General features: G+C 42.9%; 1 protein-coding gene across 2 annotated transcripts; it reads right to left on the reverse strand.

Annotated features, from left to right (window-relative positions):
• Positions 1-11083: 11083 nt before the first annotated feature.
• tmem74 (transmembrane protein 74) lies at positions 11084-15915 on the reverse strand. Of its 2 annotated transcripts, XR_004338820.1 has the most exons (3): positions 15387-15915; positions 13439-14710; positions 11084-11094 (listed from the first exon to the last, which is right to left on the reverse strand). XR_004338820.1 is itself a non-coding variant. In XM_032559482.1 (2 exons), the coding sequence occupies exon 2, from the start codon at positions 14656-14658 to the stop codon at positions 13798-13800; it is 861 nt and encodes a 286-aa protein (XP_032415373.1). In that variant the 5' UTR covers positions 14659-14772; positions 15387-15915; the 3' UTR covers positions 12590-13797. The 2 variants fall into 2 exon arrangements, 1 of the variants encoding a protein (XP_032415373.1); XM_032559482.1 differs by lacking the exon at positions 11084-11094 and having other exon boundaries at positions 12590-14772.
• Between the last annotated feature and the right edge of the window lie 1480 nt (positions 15916-17395).

A 17395-nucleotide genomic window follows, 5' to 3' on the forward strand; every position in this document is an offset into this window, starting at 1 on the left:
CTGAAAAAGCCCTTCAAGTCTTCACATGTGACTCCAAATGTGAACTGTACCATCTCCCGGCTCCAGACAAGTTTGACGAGGGGGGCATTGGCTTATTTTGGGGGGGGCAAAATGAATATGTAGCAATAATAGTATTACTCAAGTAAAAGCAAAAGGCACAGTGCAGTAAAACTACTTTAATAAGTACCTTTTTCCAAAAAAAGTTACTCAAGTGAATGTAACAAGTACTACCCACTCTTGAACATAGACAACAGTAGCCTGTACTTAACAAGCTTAATGTGATATATTGGTATTAGCTAGTCATCTTTTAGCTAACATTACCTGCATTACTCAACTCAATCTATTAGTTTGGGGGGAAACTGTGCAAAGTTCTTTGTGTTTAGCTGGTTTGTTGCCATGATTGTAACACACACCTGAGTAACTCTGCGCAGCAGCAGCAGGTCTCCTACGCTGCCGCACAGGTGTAAACACAGCGCGAGCGTCTTAGCGCTCATGTTTGCTTTTAAAGGCGAATCCGGAAAACAGGTTACGACATGTTAAATGCCCGCCCATGCCGCTGGGCCTGCCGTCTCCTGATGTATTTTAGAATAAAATTCAAGATTATTTTCTTGACTTTTAGAGCTCTTCTTGGACAATGCTATATCCCTGCTCCCTGGCAGATCTCTGAGATCCTACGATCAGGATCTGCTGAAGATTCCCTCATACTATGACAAAGACAAAACATTCTGTTCAGCGACCATCAGACTCCAGAACTCTCTTCCTCTGGACTCTGTGGTCTCTTTTAAAAGCCAGTTAAGGCATGTCTTTTTGAATCTGCTTTTTTTTTTAATCTCTCCTGTGTTTTTATCCGTTGTTGGGTCTTGGGAAGCACTTTATGATTTTAACTGTATTTTACATCTACACACATTTGAAGATTTCTGCTTAGTCCATGCAAACCTCCCAAAACATTGGTCATCCATCTCAAGTTGACAGGGCGGGCAAGAGGAGCAGCTAATAGGCCAACAATAACTCTGAAAGAATTAGAGACATCCATGGTTCAGGTGGAAGAATCTGCTGCCACAACAACAATGAGCCATTCACTTCACACTGACTTTAATGGGAGAATGGTAAATAGGAAAGCCATTGTTGAAAGTTATAAGACGTGTTGTTTGCAGTTTGCCCAAACCATCTAGAGCAGGGCTGTCAAACTCCAGTCCTCAAGGGCCGCAGTCCTGCAACTTTTAGATGTGCCTCTCCTGCACCACACCTGAATAGAATAATTAGGTCATTAAGGCTCTGGAGAACTGATCTACACAAGGAGGAGGTAATTAAGCCATTTCATTCCAGCGGTTTGTACCTGTGGCACATCTAAAAACCGCAGGACAGCGGCCCTTGAGGACTGGAGTTTGACACCTGTGATCTAGAGACACAGCGAACATGTGGAGAAGGTGCTCAGGACATATGATGCCAGAACTGAACTTTTTGGCCAACTACTGAGGCAGCTGATTGGTAAATATGTCAACCATTGTGGAACCATTAGTAAACACGGCAGCATAAATGCTAAATGCTGGATGTGGCAGTCACTGCGCATCAGCTTGAACCCATCATCCCCACCATGAATGGATTTGATAACCATGTGTCATGTGAGAAAAACTGTTAAACATCCAGCTAATTTAGACCGATCGCTTTGACTGAAACTATCTGGGTTTTTGTTTTTGTCTTCAGATGCTAAACTTTGGCAGGCTGTTAAAGTGCACATGCTCGTTTCGGCGTTCCCATTTGTCTCAGAGGGTCAATACGTATCACACGGATCTATTGCCGTGAGTGTATCAGCATGCTCCCTCTCCACATACTAATGCCTCTCTCCACCGCCAGGATCATCTCTCAACAGACAGATGCTCTGGTAACACAACACTGATGGAAATTGAAAGGCAGTGCGAGACTATCAGCTCTGCAGCACCTGCTCTGAGTCCGGGTTTCAGACCAGACCGTACTGCCGACTCCATCCACAGTCTGTCCTCCCTTTTTTTTTTTTTTTCTGGGTTACTGATCTAAAAATAGTCTAGTTTTCTTTGTCAAGTTAAGGCCACACTGCAGCTGCTGGAGCAGCAAACATACGCAGACTCCTGAGTGAACCAGGGTACAGTAGATGGAGCTCTAGAAGCGAAGCAAGTTCTGTTTTTTAATCCACTAAACCATAGTCGTTCCTAAGAATATAAACTGTTACAATTTGTCTTGTCACCCCAAGACAAATTGACACCCCAATTAACTTTATAGGTCCTTGCAAAGGTATCCACACAGACTGAGTGTACTTTATAGAGATTGAATGCTACACAGCAACAGTACAACTCACATACCAGCATTTTGTGTGTAAGTCAAACTTTTCTTTTTTCATTTCATAATTAGGCACTGCCTTGTTTTAGTTTATCACACACCTCAATCTGAACAGTTATAAAAAATCTGAACCACGAACAGCAATTCAATGATAGATTGATTGTCATTTGTGTCTGCAGGAAATAATCTTTTTATATAAATATAAAGTCAACTTTTTCTTGGGCTTAATGCCTACAGAACTCTTTAAAAAAATTATTGTACCTGTAAAAGTTACAGAACTACTTTTAGTTACTGTGAAATGTAATTAATTACTCTGTTACAGAAACCTTTTCTTGTTTTGCTAATTTGTCCTAACAAACCGCACCCTATGTGAAAAAGCAATTGTCCCTTTTTAAAATCTTAGACTAATTGTGAATGTTACCAGCCATATGCAGTCAAAATGACTGCCGTACTCATAGAATCAAGAAATCACTTAAACAGAATCCTGTTTGACAACATGAAGTAGGCTAAAATATCTCAAAAAGCAACACTTTGTGCCCCAATTCAAATATAATTTATTTAAAAATTGCATTCATTGGAAAGTTCCAGTATGACAAACTTGTGCTGACCAAAATGCCACAAAGGCGCATTTCACATTTTACCAACAAAACCCCCTGATTATCCACAAGTAGAAAAATATTCAGAGTGGAACTTTTTGGAAGGTTCACATCCTGTTACAACATAATACACCATACCTATAGTCAAACATGGTGGTGGCAGTGTGATGGTCTGGGATCTCTTTTCTGCTTAATCAGAAACACTTCCTGTGACTGATGAAACCATGAACTGCATGACTTGACACCTATGTGACCCAGAAACAATTCAATTGGACTTGAACTACGCAGTAGGACAATAAACCGAATCATGTAAAAAACGTTTTTAAAAAATCACTTAGTTTCACTTTTATAAAACAAAACAAGCCCCCCACCCCACAAAATGAAGGAACAGAGGTCATTTCGTCAAAATCCTGAGCTTTGACTATTTTCGAAAACTGCTCTTTGCATTTAACCAGTTTACTTTTTTCAAATTTTAACGTCTCTAAATGATCTGAAATGATTAAATGTGACAGAAAAGCTAAAACCAGACGGAACCCTTAAGGCAGAAAATACTTTTTTCACAATTTCTAATCGAATAATCAGTTATTGAAACGGATACACCAGCCTCTCCGTTTGTTGCCTGGGCGACGTCTCGTTGGAGGTCACGCTCTGACCTTTCCGGAGCATTTTCTGCCGTAAAACTCGCCAGCGATCGCTATAATTAGAGTAAAAGCAAAGGCACAACGCAGGGAGAGATGCATACAGGAGGCAACGTGTGACAAATGACCACATTAGCAATTTCATTCAAATTCAATCAGCAGAGCCCAGCAGGTCCGTGTGATTTACAACGTACACATCTGCATCATCCATATGAGTTCCAAGCCGAAGAGATAGCATATTACTGCGAAGGCAGCGACTGTGCAACCACATCGCCAAAAGAGGAATTACTGTATCTCTGCCACTGAATACAGCGCATTAAATATTCACTGCAGTAGATGATAGAGGCAGGGAGAAAAAGAGATGTGAAACCTGCACTGTCTTCCTGCAGCGGCTGAGTGGTTTCACTGTTTGATTGATCCGTCCGATCACCCAACGTCCTCTCTTGTACCGGCGGCTGAAGCGCCAGATGGTTCGGAGGAAACGGGAATGGGCACGGGGAATCGCTGTGGCGACTGTTTTCCGAAAGGTTTCTGATTTGTCAGCGAGGATGCCTATGCGGGGAGTGACAGAGTACTACTTTGCAAGGTTACGACGGCCCGGGGGGGAGATGATCACAGGAGGTTTGTCTTTTCTTGTAGAGTAGGTTTGCAGGTGATAGCCAGCTTTTGTTGGTTCTGAAATCATGTAAATATGTAGGGGCTTAGAAGTGGCTGCACGGGACAGAGTCAGTATCGAAATGCAAACCAGCCGAGCCAAATGCATTCTCAGCAATAAGCTTTGTGGACAATGAGCTTCCCAAATATCCACTATGCACACAAGGACTAAAAATATCCTCTCGGAGGAAAGCAACTGAGAATGAACTCGGAACCCTTTAGGAGCTTGGCATTAGTTTTCCTCTCCAAGGCAATCAATAAGAGTGGATTTTTTATTTTTATTCCCCACCCCCCCTAGTTTTAGCTTATATGTGGAGAGCTAGCAGCAAGTTTGTTTGGCTTTAATCAAGAAAAGCTTAAATTCAATCTGAACATGAAGGTTTACAGATTCATCGGGAAAGGTTCCATGCGAAGTTCACGCACATTGGCGTTTTAAATAAATTCACTTCCATCACGCCACCTTCCCCACAGAGTGGCTCCCGCAACCTTCGTCTGGCAGACACATTCCAGATGGAGCTGGCCGAACGGCTGCAGGAAACAATTTTAACCAGGAAAGGAATAAAATTCCAATATGTTAAGAATTAAAAAGCAGGAAGTAAGAAATATGATGAAACCCGATGACATAGAGCAAAACTGCTGGTTAGTGGTCGAGCTCCGAAATGCGTATTTATAGTGCTTACAAGCTATTTCAACTCGTCTATTTTATCATGTGATAACGGCAACCTTCAACATTATGTTGGGATTTTATACCAGAACAAGAAAAAGTAGAGAGCATCTGGAAAGCATTCACTTTTTCCACATGTTATGTCTTATTCCTAGCTGTATTAAATTAATCTCTTTCCTCAGAATTCTACACACAATTGTGATTTTTGCAAAAAGTATATCTTATATAAATTTGTAAAACTCACCCCCAAAAAAGTATTGCACATCATCACAATGTGGAATATATGTGCATGGAGTTTTAAGGAAAGACATGAACTTATAAACATTTTTGCAATAACTTAACAAAATGGAGGAAAAGCTTTAACAACTTCATTTATTTGAATTTGTTTAACATGATGACTTCATAAACATTTAACATATTTACTTGGATAAACTTTATTTTGAGTACTTGGATAAAAAAAAAATTAACATTAATTAATTAAATTAGTTGGATCACCTGTTTTCTTTTTTCATTGTGCCCCCTTTTGGCTCTGATGCTCCAAAATAAAACAAAGTGCAACCGACGACCTTCAGAAGTCGCCGGTCATCAGAGTTCTCCTGTGTGTGATTTAATCTCAATTTATGTCGCTCTCTAAAGGATTCAAGGATTTGGGTTCGTTAGAAAACATTTGTGATCAAACGAAGAAAAACCGCAGACAGATCAGGGTGAACACACGGGGTTGGTTTGTAAAGCAACGCCTCGAGCAATTGGAAATCCCACGAAGAAATGTTTGATAATCTAAAAGTAGAAAAAAAGAGAAAAATCTGCCAACAAGACATAGTAATCTGCCTAAACGTATAGACAAGGCAAGCAGAGCATTAATCAGAGAAGCAGTCAAATGGCTAATATACCGTAAAAAAAAAAAACAAAACAAACTTCGTGACTTGCATGAAAATCCAACCTGCTTTATCCCGACATTCGCTCCGTGATACTCGGTGAGTGTGTGGGGGATGATTTTCTTTTGCACGGACGGGAAAAATTATGGTAGAAGAACCTCTTAGAGGTTGCATAACCCCTCGAAACTGGGGCAGAGGTTCACCCTCCAGAAGCACAACATCCCAACGTATACGGTCAGAGGTACAGTAGCGTAGTCTGGATCAGAGCCAGACACTTGTGTTAAAATGGCCTAGCCAAAGACCAGACCCAAATCCAATTAGGAATTTGTGGAAAGACCTTTAAAAAATTATGTCCGCCAACACTTCCCACCCATTTTAGTAAGTAAACTCAAACGTATCCAACACCTTTGACATTTTTGTTTGCAATTTTTATTTTTTTTTAAGTCATTTATCCTTTTTCACAGATTAAATCGAGGCAGAATGTTTGTATTTTTCCATGCAATTCTCCACATTAGAGTTAATCAGACTGTTAAATAAAGTGCTTAAGTTAAGTTTATTTATTAAGGCAGAATGTTTTATTTTACATTTACAACTCCAAAGTAAAAGCTCTGCGTTCAGCTCCATCCCATCTGGATCCCATTTCAAATTAGTCACGTCTGCTGAATCAGACCATATTCACAAAGTGAGACTGTGTTACTCAAATATACTGTAAAAAATAATTAGATTACACACACACACAGTCGTGTTTTCATCACTTGTGGGGACTTCACGTTGACTTTCATTATTTCTACAGCCTAACCCTTACCATAACCTTTACCCTAAACCTGACCATCACAAACCTAACCACTAACCCAAAAACAACAATTTTCCTCATGAGGACCAAGAAAATGTCCCCACAAGGTGCAATGGTCCCCATAACCTCACATTGTAGACAGAAATAGGTTCCCATAAGGATATAAAACCTGGTACACACACACACACACATTCACGTCTCGAGTCTTAGCAAAGACAGGACGGTGGCAGACCGTGACCCCATTAGGAAATTTGCTGACGGAGGCAGTTTTAGCTCCTCTTCGGCCTCACCTGAAGGGATCGACTTACCCGGGAGCCCGGACAAATATCAATAAGTGTGATTTAGCTGTGCTCTGCTCAAGGATAAAGAGCTTATGTATGAAAGCTCTGAAAATACACTCGAGCTTGGCATGTAAAAAAAAAAGCTGTCTCCTCAAACAAATCCCTGATTAAATCCCTCCAACACGTTCAGTTGGCTGTATGAGTGGAGGCCCGGTTCTGGCTGCCAGCCGTGACTGAAAGAGAAAAAAGCAGAGGGATGATGATGATGAGAGGAGGATGTATGTCTCTGTCTGTTTATAGCTTCCATTTGTGTTTATGATCCTTTATGCATTGGGATGATGGCGTTATCATAGATGGTGGAACACCAGAAGACGATTGTTAACATAAACTTGGTTACATTTTCGGCATTTTTCATCTGTAATGTAGAGAGCTGTGAACAAAAATTTCCCTGCTTACCCTTCTTTCCTTTTTTTGTAACAACCACATGTTAGGTTGTAAAACAAATCGCAACATAATAAGCCATTCAGTGAGAACGTGAGCAGCAGCAGCAGCTGTCTGATTGGCCAGTGCGGACGCCATTGCAATAATCGATTCTGCTGAAGATAAACATACGGATGGTATTTTTAAGACCTTGCCGGAACATTAGTCCTTTAATCCCGGGAATATCCTTCAGGTGACAGAAGGCCAACTTTGTAATTGTCTTTATGTGTCTCTGAAGGTTCAGGTCCGAGACCTTGGTTTCAGGCCTTATCGATTGTTTCTAGCTTGAAATAACTACATGCTGACCCTTGATGATTACTGCTTGGGTCAAAAAATTATTACTTCAGTGAAGTTTCAGGTTCAGCTGAAGAGAGTTATGGCACATCCATGGATTGATTAGCCACCCTGTGATATTGTAATGAAGGGCTGTGTATCATCTGCATACTCATGGTAAGTGATCTTCTTACTTGCTATAATCTGAGCTAGTGGGAGCATGTACTGTAGATATTAGCTAGGGGCCCGAGGATGAAAGCCCGAGGCAGTGGAGCAAAAGGTGGATATGCAGTGTATGCAACGCATATGGGCGCTGCACTAGAGAGGGGCGCAAAAACAATGTGGGAAATTCTTTTTTCTAGTCAGCATTTTATGTACTTAACAGCTGTTTTTGTATGAAATGATCAATAACAGAGGAACAGCATTGATTAGACGCCCCTCCCTGCCAGCCGCTCTCCCCTCCCATACAGGTAGCTTGGGCAGCGGCCCTTCGCGTGTTTTTTTTCTTTTAAATTTGTAGCAATGCCTCGACAACAGGGAGCTAAAGATGGGGCGCAGAAAAAACTCGGGGGCACAAAACAGAAAACGGAAGAGGGGGTAAGGATAGAGATGTTGGAGAGACGAAGAAAAGCTTTTCAAAGTGGTTGAAAGACAGAAGGTAAGAAATGTCAGTGTATCAACAAGAGAGTTGTAAATATTCAGGTTAGCTTAAGCTAGCCTGAAATGACAGGCGGTTGTTGTTGTCCAATACGGGACGCGATTTATTCCGTATTGCTATAATGTCTGATAGACACACCTATCACACACATCTCAACAATAAGTGTAATAATAATGACCAAAACAAAACACGGGAAATATTAGGGTCAGCTAAATTGTTGTTGCGGGACCTAAATAGGACCCCACAAACTGCCGCTGTTGTCATGGTTACCTAGAGACGGACACTACGCAGCCGCAGCCGGTGAGATGTTCGCATCCACCTCAGAAATATGTAGTTGCGCCCCTGCCCCGAGGTACCCCGGATTTCATTTTCTTCCCGCTCAAACCACTCACAGGTCAGTGATTTCGAGTCATCTCTCCATTTGCTTCAGTAACATGTCACCGTGTTGAATGCTACACCGAGGCTCAAACAGAACCAGCACAGTGGTTCTTTCACAGTCTGCATTTATGCAAAAGTCTTTAAACACTTTGACGAGTGGAAAACACCAGTTGAGAGAGATGAGTTTTCTCATTTGATCGGAATCAGTGACAGGAAAAACTCTCTTAAGGAAAGCTCTGGGAAGGATATCAACTGATCTATAATTACTTCTAAGTTTTTAATGATTGATTTGGTAGAACTGTGACACTTTCTCGACATTTGTTTTGATTGGATATAGCAGTGCTGCTGAATATGACGTTAATGTGCAGATTGGCCCTCCAGTCCTTTTGTATTTACTCCATAAAGTATTTAGTAAATTGATTGCGGTTCATGAAGGACAGAGTCTGACCAACCAACCAACCGCTTGTAACGTTTAGCTAAAGTCCGCTTGGATTTTATGTAGCAGTACAGTGAATGAACTGATACACACAATAAGTCCAAACCAAATGAAAGTTTCGGAGTGACTTAGTCAAATACAGGACCATGTATCTGACTGAGGTGCTGCAGCTGTTCATGCACCAAAAGCCTTCAAAGTTGCTGGATTTAAGCAACTCTTCAAATATAAATGGACCAGATTTCCCCACAGCGACGTAAAAGTCCCAGTTGTGACAAAGAGTTGATGGCAAGTGTGGCACAGTCAGTTACACGTTTTGGAAGCAATTACTTTTTCACAAAGGGCCATGTTGGGTTTTTTTGATAGATTTTTATCCATCAACAGATTAAATCGTCATTTGAAAATACCTCTCTGTATTTAAATTGGTTATCCTTTTTTTCTCATGTCACAAAGAGGAAAAAAAAACAGAAGAGATCCTGCATGACGTTAAAGTGCATGAGAAGAAGAAACAACCTGCAGCTCGGTCTTGTTTTTACTGAAAGCAACAATCGGAGCTCCTAATTGACTGAATTTTGCTTTCAATATACAGCGCTGTCATGTGGGATCTGGATTTACTGCTTCCTTCAACAACAACAACACCACTGCCTCATCGCTCTTGTTAAATTTTATTACCTTTCCTGGAAATGGCTTCGTTTGACGGCTCATCACCATTGGGAGCAAACTCCATTGTATTTTTCAGAAAAATACACAAACATTTGTCAGCTCTAAGGTCAGACAAACCAAAGCTGGATAAAGCAGATCCACAGATTTTTCACAGATGAGCGCCTATTTCTTTTATGCAGTCTACTGTTTGCATATATATATATATATATCGCATATGGTGATCAGCCTACGTCTCTCGTTAGCGCGGGCTGACTCATGTCGTTGTGAACATAAGCCAATGAAACGGGGTAACCCAGCCCTGCAAATCAGAGAAACGGGAACCAAGGTTACAGGGACGCTGCAGAGAAATCGTTAGCACTTGTCTTGTGCAAAATAATATTTTACTGCGGTAAAGAAATATCTGTGATTATGAAGTTGCCGCGTGAACGCCAAGCCCCCTTTCTGCCCCTCACGTGCAACACACAGTAAGTACTGGTTTTAAAAAGTGAGAAAAGAGTTTATACTTCTAATTTTTATTTATTTTATTTTATTTTTTGGTTTCGTTTTTTTTTTTTGTAACAATCTATTGATTTCACAAATAAAGTTGACATCTGCTTTGGAGCTATTGGCTAAAAGCTAAAAGGCTAGTTCACAGTTTCAGATATCAGCTTTAGTCCACACGTTTTATGAGACCAGTTTGCATAAATAATCATTTGTAATAGAATTTTATCAAATTACCTGACGCTCATTAAGCAGAAAAAATGTTTTTTGGTTGTTTTCTTTTTACTTTTTTGGATAAAAACAAAAATTTTCAGCTTTGTAAGAGAAGGTTTACAATTTTTTTAGTAAATTTGCATTAAACACCTTAGCTCAGAATCTGCATTTTTACCCGCTGCCATTTGATCAGCAAATCACTCTAATCACACCAAAACGTGAGGATTTAAGTGTAATAATATCCTGAATTAGAGAGATAATTGGCTCTTTGAAGTCATGGCAGCTTAGGATTTTCGAAGTAGGGCAACTCTTTCATGTGTTATTAGTTGTGCTTAAACCGCATCTTTAAAGCACGGGGATGGGGAAAAGGAAAAGCTGGCTCACAGAGAAAGGCCGATCAAAAACAGGGAAAGTTACAGGCGCTCGGGTCCGTGTTTCTCCAAAGTACGTACAGTACGTCTCATTCGGAACAGGGTTGTGCAGATTGTGCCACGTATCTGCTGGGCGAAGAAATCCTATGAACAGAGAGGAAGGGGGAGCAAGAAACGTCAAACTGCTCACAACAGTCAAACCGGAGTGTGTCTCCGGCACACATGCGTCAAGAAAAAACCCCAAACTGCCAGGCTTACTGGCTTACCTCAGCACTGCACCAAAGAGGAACTGTCACTGGATATTACGGCGTGGACCGCTGAGCTGATTCTCCTCCTTCTCGGTGAGACAGGGACAAGCTTCACAGGCCTCTGCTTTCTCCCACTCATTTGCCCGGAGGGGGGGGGGGACGGACGGACGGACGGACTGAAATGTGCCCCTGCTCTGCCGTGTCACTGCTGGAAACCTTCACATTAAAAATGAATGACTCCGATAAATAAAAGCCCTCAGCGTTGGTCACAGAAAGCCTCTGAATGGTTTGTCTGGATTGCGTATGCGATTTGAAATTTTGAGACTTTCTTTGCTAGTTACATAAATGACATGTACAGATTCAGATTGTAATTTGCAGAATTTAGGGTGGCCCCTGAGTAAAATTTTATTTTTTTTATTTTTTGGGGTGGGGAGGGGCACTTAAGGTGTCAGATTTCATGGTTTACTGTGGTGAGCTAACAGTGACCCTCACATAGTTCACTTCCCATTATTTAAAGCTAAAAAAAAAAGCAACATTTAGTTTCTATTTTCTGAATAGGTGGCAAAGACAACGGCTGGGTGGATAGCAGTAAATTAATGGGGAAGACGATGTTATTTCTCTAATTTAACTCAGTCATTTCCCTATTAGCGCCAATTAGCTTCATTGTGCTTATAAGTGTCATTTGGCAATTTTTCGAAAATTGTCTCTGATTATTGTGCGGTTCCAGTTTGAATGGACTAGAGCTCCAGCTCGGAGGCGGACAACAGAAACGATTAACAAATGGCAAAATGTGGAATTATCCTGGGATCGCTAAAAAGGGAGCGAGTCAAGAAATCTCACGATTCGAGATCTTGCAACGGTAAAAAATAAGAAAGACACAATTTACGGTGGCCACGACGTGCAAACCACGTCAACAAATGACTAAAACACAAAAACATGTTCAAAAACACAACAATATTAACTAGGCATGTAGAATACATGATGACATTTACAAAACAGAAAAGGCAGAGTGGGATACCTGAGGCATCGCTGTTTGGACGACGCCTCTTTTAACTTTAGAACCGAAAATTACACTGGCGTTTTATCTCTCTTTCTAAAGACAAGTAGGCAAACATTCACCGTATTTTGTATTGCCTGAACTGCCAAAAAGAATGAAGCAGTTTAGGCTCGATAGCGGCAGCTGCGTTTCCATCGTGTACCTACTGTTGAAATTCAGATTTTCGACAAACGCGCGAAAGTCAGAATAACTTCCGGTGGCAAAGGTTGTCCAGTCAGCAATGTCTCAGGTTTCCCAACTCTGCCGGGTTTTATTTTTTAAATGTTGTATTTTTTCATTTGTAGTTGTGGGTAGGTAATGTTGTGTTTTCTTAATTTGTACTAATAAAAATGTTCGGCTGTCTGAAAACATGAATTTCCATCAGCACCTCCACCAGCAGGAAATTCTATTTGTCACGAAGAAACTGTGACCATTTACCGCTAAAGAAAATGCGGAAGGCAGCATTTGGTACTTTAATGACTCCCGACTGCATTTAATTATGTCCGTTTCAAAATTCAAAAATTATATTACACTGACCAATGTCAGATTCATAAAAGTTTTATTTCATTTTATTTTTTGTGAAAACACAAAAAGGGACATTTTAATGCGTTTTTTGGGCATTAGAAACGAATTGACAGACAAGAATATTCAGACAAATGAAACCTGAAGCAGATTAACCTAAACGGAGCAGACATTCTTTTAAAAAAATGTATTTGTTAGACCAATTTTTTTTGGGGGGGGGAATGGGAGTTAGTTGTCTTTTCAAAAAAAATTGATTATATCTTGTGTCGTCATTATGAGCTGGTTGTACTCAATGATCAAACATTACAGCATATGGCTGACGCTTTTAATCCTTAGTAAATTTTGTGAATGTGAATCTAAATGTAAGGTTATTCTTCATTAAAGTAATCACAAATTAGATTATTTTATTTTCTTTAATCTGTGTGAGAACTGAAGTGTTCGTCGAGGCTGGTTGGCCTAGTTCACTTGGCTTACATATGGGACTCTATAGGCAGGAAATGGGCTGACAAAATGGCTTGTATTGGGACAGTCCCTGGTTTACATAGTAGATGCATCTTCATTCATACAGCAGGTTAGATCAACTCTGGACACAAAGTGGTATCCACATGGCCCTAGAAGTGTTGTTAAACTTATTGTTTAACAACTCAATAATAATAAAAGTCTAATTCTTTTTTTAATGAGAGTTGTTTTGCTGACATCAGTTATCAAGTTGACCCATTTGGATCTTCCAGAAGAAGCCGTGCCTACTTAGTGCCCATCCAGCCTGGGCAAAGTCCATGATTGGCCCACATACCTGCTGACTGGGGGTAATTTACCACATGGGTAGGTCTAGTGCTCTTGCCCCTGTTGGCATGGAAACCCCAATCAACAGGTCTCTCTTAAATGTGGAACCCATACAGGCCCAAAAATTGGCAGAAAAGTAGCTGTGGCAATTCTCCAGCTATCATCCATGTGGACCACGTTCATCTTGCTCAGGCTGATTTGGTATTAGTGATGAGCAAAAAAAAAAAACTCGTCACTAATACCATAGGGTAGTTTGAATCCAATGTTCAAATTACCCTAGTCTGAACATAGGTTCAAACTACAACACATCTAGGACCTCCATTCAGCCCATTCCCTACCATTGTAGCGTCTTACATGTAATAGCTAGTTCAGCAGTTATGAAATGTGCGTGGCTGACGTTAATCCTCGTTCAAAACAAACAAGCGTTTCTATGCGGAGCGGCGGCTTAAGCCAAAGTCTCCACCATCTCCTCCTCCAGGGACAAGCGGGCAGACGAGTGGCTGGGGCTGGATCTTGTCTTCAGGCTGATGGAGCCGTACAGTTTGGCCGAGCGCTTGGAGTAGGCCATGAGCTTCCTCCTGTACATCTCCCCCTTCCACATGGAGATCATGAGCAGCGTGGAGAGCACGACGCCGCCCAGCGTCAGCAGGCAGAGTCCCGCGATCACGCAGCGGTCCAGGTGGGCGCCTATCCGGGCGCTCTCCATCTCCAGCCGCTCCATCTCCCGCGCCGACACGCTGTCGCGGTCCACCTCCACGTCCCGCGGCACGGCGTAGGAGATGATCACCAGGGAGATCCCGGTCACCAGGAACGTGACCGCGCTGATGAAGCCGTAGTCCACGGAGCTCCCGGAGCCTTCGCCGAAGGAGAGGTCGTCCTCGGACATGAACGAGAGCTCCGGCAGAGTCTCGGAGCAAGGCTCGCCGTTGCGGGCGGGCCTGTGCGAAGTTTTGCAGCCGGTCTCCGGGCTGGCCAGTCGCAAGTTGACGTTCTCGTCGATGAAGGTGAAGGAGGTCTCCAATTCCTCGTCGCAGCAAACTCGGAGCTTCTCCTCGCCGCCGGGGGGAGGGCAGAGTTTCCCCTCAGCGCCCGCCCTGCGCTGCGCTGTCCTCGGTGCTGAAAGGCACCGGCCGCGGCTGCCGCTGCCGCGGGCGGGAGCGCAGCCGCCCTCCCCGGGGAGCCCCTCTCCTGTTGATCCGGCCGACTTCCGGGCGTGCTGCACACCGGAAACCCGGTCGAGTGCTTCTGGGTTCAGCTCGGACTGCTTGCCTGCCTCCTTTGCGGGAAGCAGCTTCGGGGAAGCCATTCGTGTTTCTCTCTGAGACTTTCTCCCACGGCGTCTCCACTCCACAGCATCCCTAAGAAGTGGACGACAGACACGCCGGCTCAGAGTTTGAACATGGCAGCCTACATCCGAGATCTATTTAAAAAAAAAAAAAAAAAAAAAAAAGAATGAAAAAAACTTGGTTGTATTCTGGCGAAGTTGCGCAAAAGTGCACGTGTTTATGACTCAGAAAGAAAGAGCGCTTTAAAGCGGATGGGCCAATTTGAAAGAAATCCACGGACGCTCTTCTGAAAGGCGCTTACAGAGCTCGGTGATTAGCCAGAAAGCCTCCGTATCCAATTAGGAAAACATACCACGTTTAAACCGAGCTTAAGCTAAAGCCATTTGTTCTCTAGTGGACAATACCTGATGTACACTCGCACACACACACACGCCTACGCACCCCCACCTACACACACACACACACACGTTTGAGTAAAAACTCATCAATTCATGGGAAATGCAAGCATAGTACTTAGGTCCACCAATATAACGAAAGCCTATCGGAATGCCCCTGAACACTTCTGTTCTTTTCCTGAATTCAGACACAGGATGTGGCATAAGCCCCTCTGCATAAGGGTGGACCGTGCACAATCCTCTTTTATTTGTTCTTTTCTAATCCCTGGCAAAAAAAAAAAAAAAAAACAAATAAAAAAACGCATCAGCACACCGCACTGATATAACAGATACAGAGAGGCGGACGGACTCACCGCGCTACCTCAGCATCCCGATCGACTCCTTCTTCTTCTTCCAGCCACAGGACCAGGAGGAGAGATTAGGGGGGGGGGGGGGGGAGAGAAAAAAAAGAAACCTTATCGGCGAGTGTGCTTTGAGTTCCCCCCCATTTCCCCTCCTCCTACTAATGCACGATGCTGTGGCGGAGGGGAGCTTTCCTTTAGTCCCTCCCACACACACACGCAGAGAGAGAGAGAGAGAGAGAGAGAAAGCGCCTATGAAACGCTGAAAGGAGCGCCGTCGCTATCTGTGAGCCGATTGAGATCACAGCCAGTCAGTCAACACAAGCGGAGATGAGGATTTGAAGGCTGATCCGAGGGAAGACCCGGAACTTGATTCCCCGACTTCCCCCTCCCCTCCCTTCTGGTCAGAATGCTTCCTGACTTAGGAAACAGAACCAACAGATGCCCATTTGCCAGTGAAGTCGGGTCTTTTTTTTATGTGTGTAGTAGTGACGTCACATGAGATTAGCACTGTGTGTATCTCTGTATCCAGGGACGTCTCTAGGGTTAAAATAAAATACACAGGTGCCCCCCCCCCCCCCCCCCCCCCCCCCGCCGCCCTCCCTGGGGTTGGCGGCAGAAGGAGTGAGTGCAGAACATCCAGATCCCAAAAGAAGGGGCGATGCACGTATCAGTCTCTTTAAAGTGCGATGATACAACATCTCACCAATATTCACGACACAACTAGAATTCTTTGCTTGGTCATTTGTTTTCAGAGTAAAAGTTTCACGCATTAAAAAGGACGTTTTTGTCAAGATCTCGGATCATTTGTTGTCTTTGTTTCGCCTTAGTTGTTCTCCGTTTTTAAATAGAGAAGTCTGCTCTTAGTTATTGAAGAACATGATAAAACTTGCCTTTGATCACGTTTGTTATTTATTTCTTGTGTTTATTTAATTGTTGTTACTGTTAGATTTATCATTTCCCCAGCTACCTTCCACCCTCTCTCTTTCTCTCGCTCTGTCTCTCCCTCAGCCTGCCTTCTCCTCTCCCCTCACAGCTGCACTCACTCATCGGTCCTGGTCCATTGCTCCATCAGACACGCCCTCAGTATTTGACCATTCACTCCTCGCTGGATTCTACCGGTACCGACAGTTAGATTCAGGCGCACACATTCCTGTCATCGCCTGGTTTTCTGTTTCGTCTTTTTTTCTTTTCATTAAACAATTATCTGCTGGCCATGCCTCTGTGTTCGAAAGTGTCCTTAAATGCTCCCCTTAACATGAGAAAAGCTGAAAAGACGTGTCTCTCTGTCTGTCTATCTCTGAAACTAGAATACACTGGCTTTGACATTGAATGGAAAATAGAGGAAACAGCCAACGGGATGCTAACTCATTGTCAAACACAGTGGAATATGCAATGGATGATGAATGTAGCCCATGAAATGCTGTCAGTTAATGCAGTTACCATGACACACAAAAAAACGTAACCAGCTGTGTAATGCAAACGACATTGTCAAGCAGCATGTATCGCGCACCGTCTGTTCAGTTGTGCCCTCTCAGAAGACCACATGGTCAGTAGGCCAAAGCCACCGTAATCCATCTTTAATCCAGAGATCTGACGGGTCATCCCCGTCTGTGACCCACCTCATATTATCATTTTGGAGTTTGTGTTATGTAGACTTTGAGCCCTTGTCTTCGTTGCTTCCCAAGCGATCCGTTGACGGTTTGTTTTCATCCCAGGTCGTGGCACTTCACAAAGCGGACACTCTTAAGTATCATCCGCTATCTATTTTCAAAGTGCTTTAATCCATGTTCATACTGAAGCCTATGCTCCTTTGCTGATTGTTCCACCTCTTTTGGCGCAGGCGGACCAGAGCTATAAATGCAATCGCCGCTTTTCCTGGGAGTCCTGGTGGCTGGGTGAACGGCTCTTGGCTCGCGTCCCGACAAAGACTCCATTTAACGTGATGAGCAAAAATGGAGGGAAAGAGGAAAAGGAGAGGGAGGGATTTGGGGGGCAAGAGATTTAATACCTCGTAGACC

The sequence above is a fragment of the Xiphophorus hellerii genome, chromosome 3, assembly GCF_003331165.1.
Source record: "Xiphophorus hellerii strain 12219 chromosome 3, Xiphophorus_hellerii-4.1, whole genome shotgun sequence".
NCBI classification, from domain to species: domain Eukaryota; kingdom Metazoa; phylum Chordata; class Actinopteri; order Cyprinodontiformes; family Poeciliidae; genus Xiphophorus; species Xiphophorus hellerii.

Excerpts from the sequence above, each read along its gene's own strand:
- tmem74 (XM_032559482.1), bottom strand. The coding sequence starts at position 14,658 with ATGGCTTCCCCGAAGCTGCTTCCCGCAAAGGAGGCAGGCAAGCAGTCC.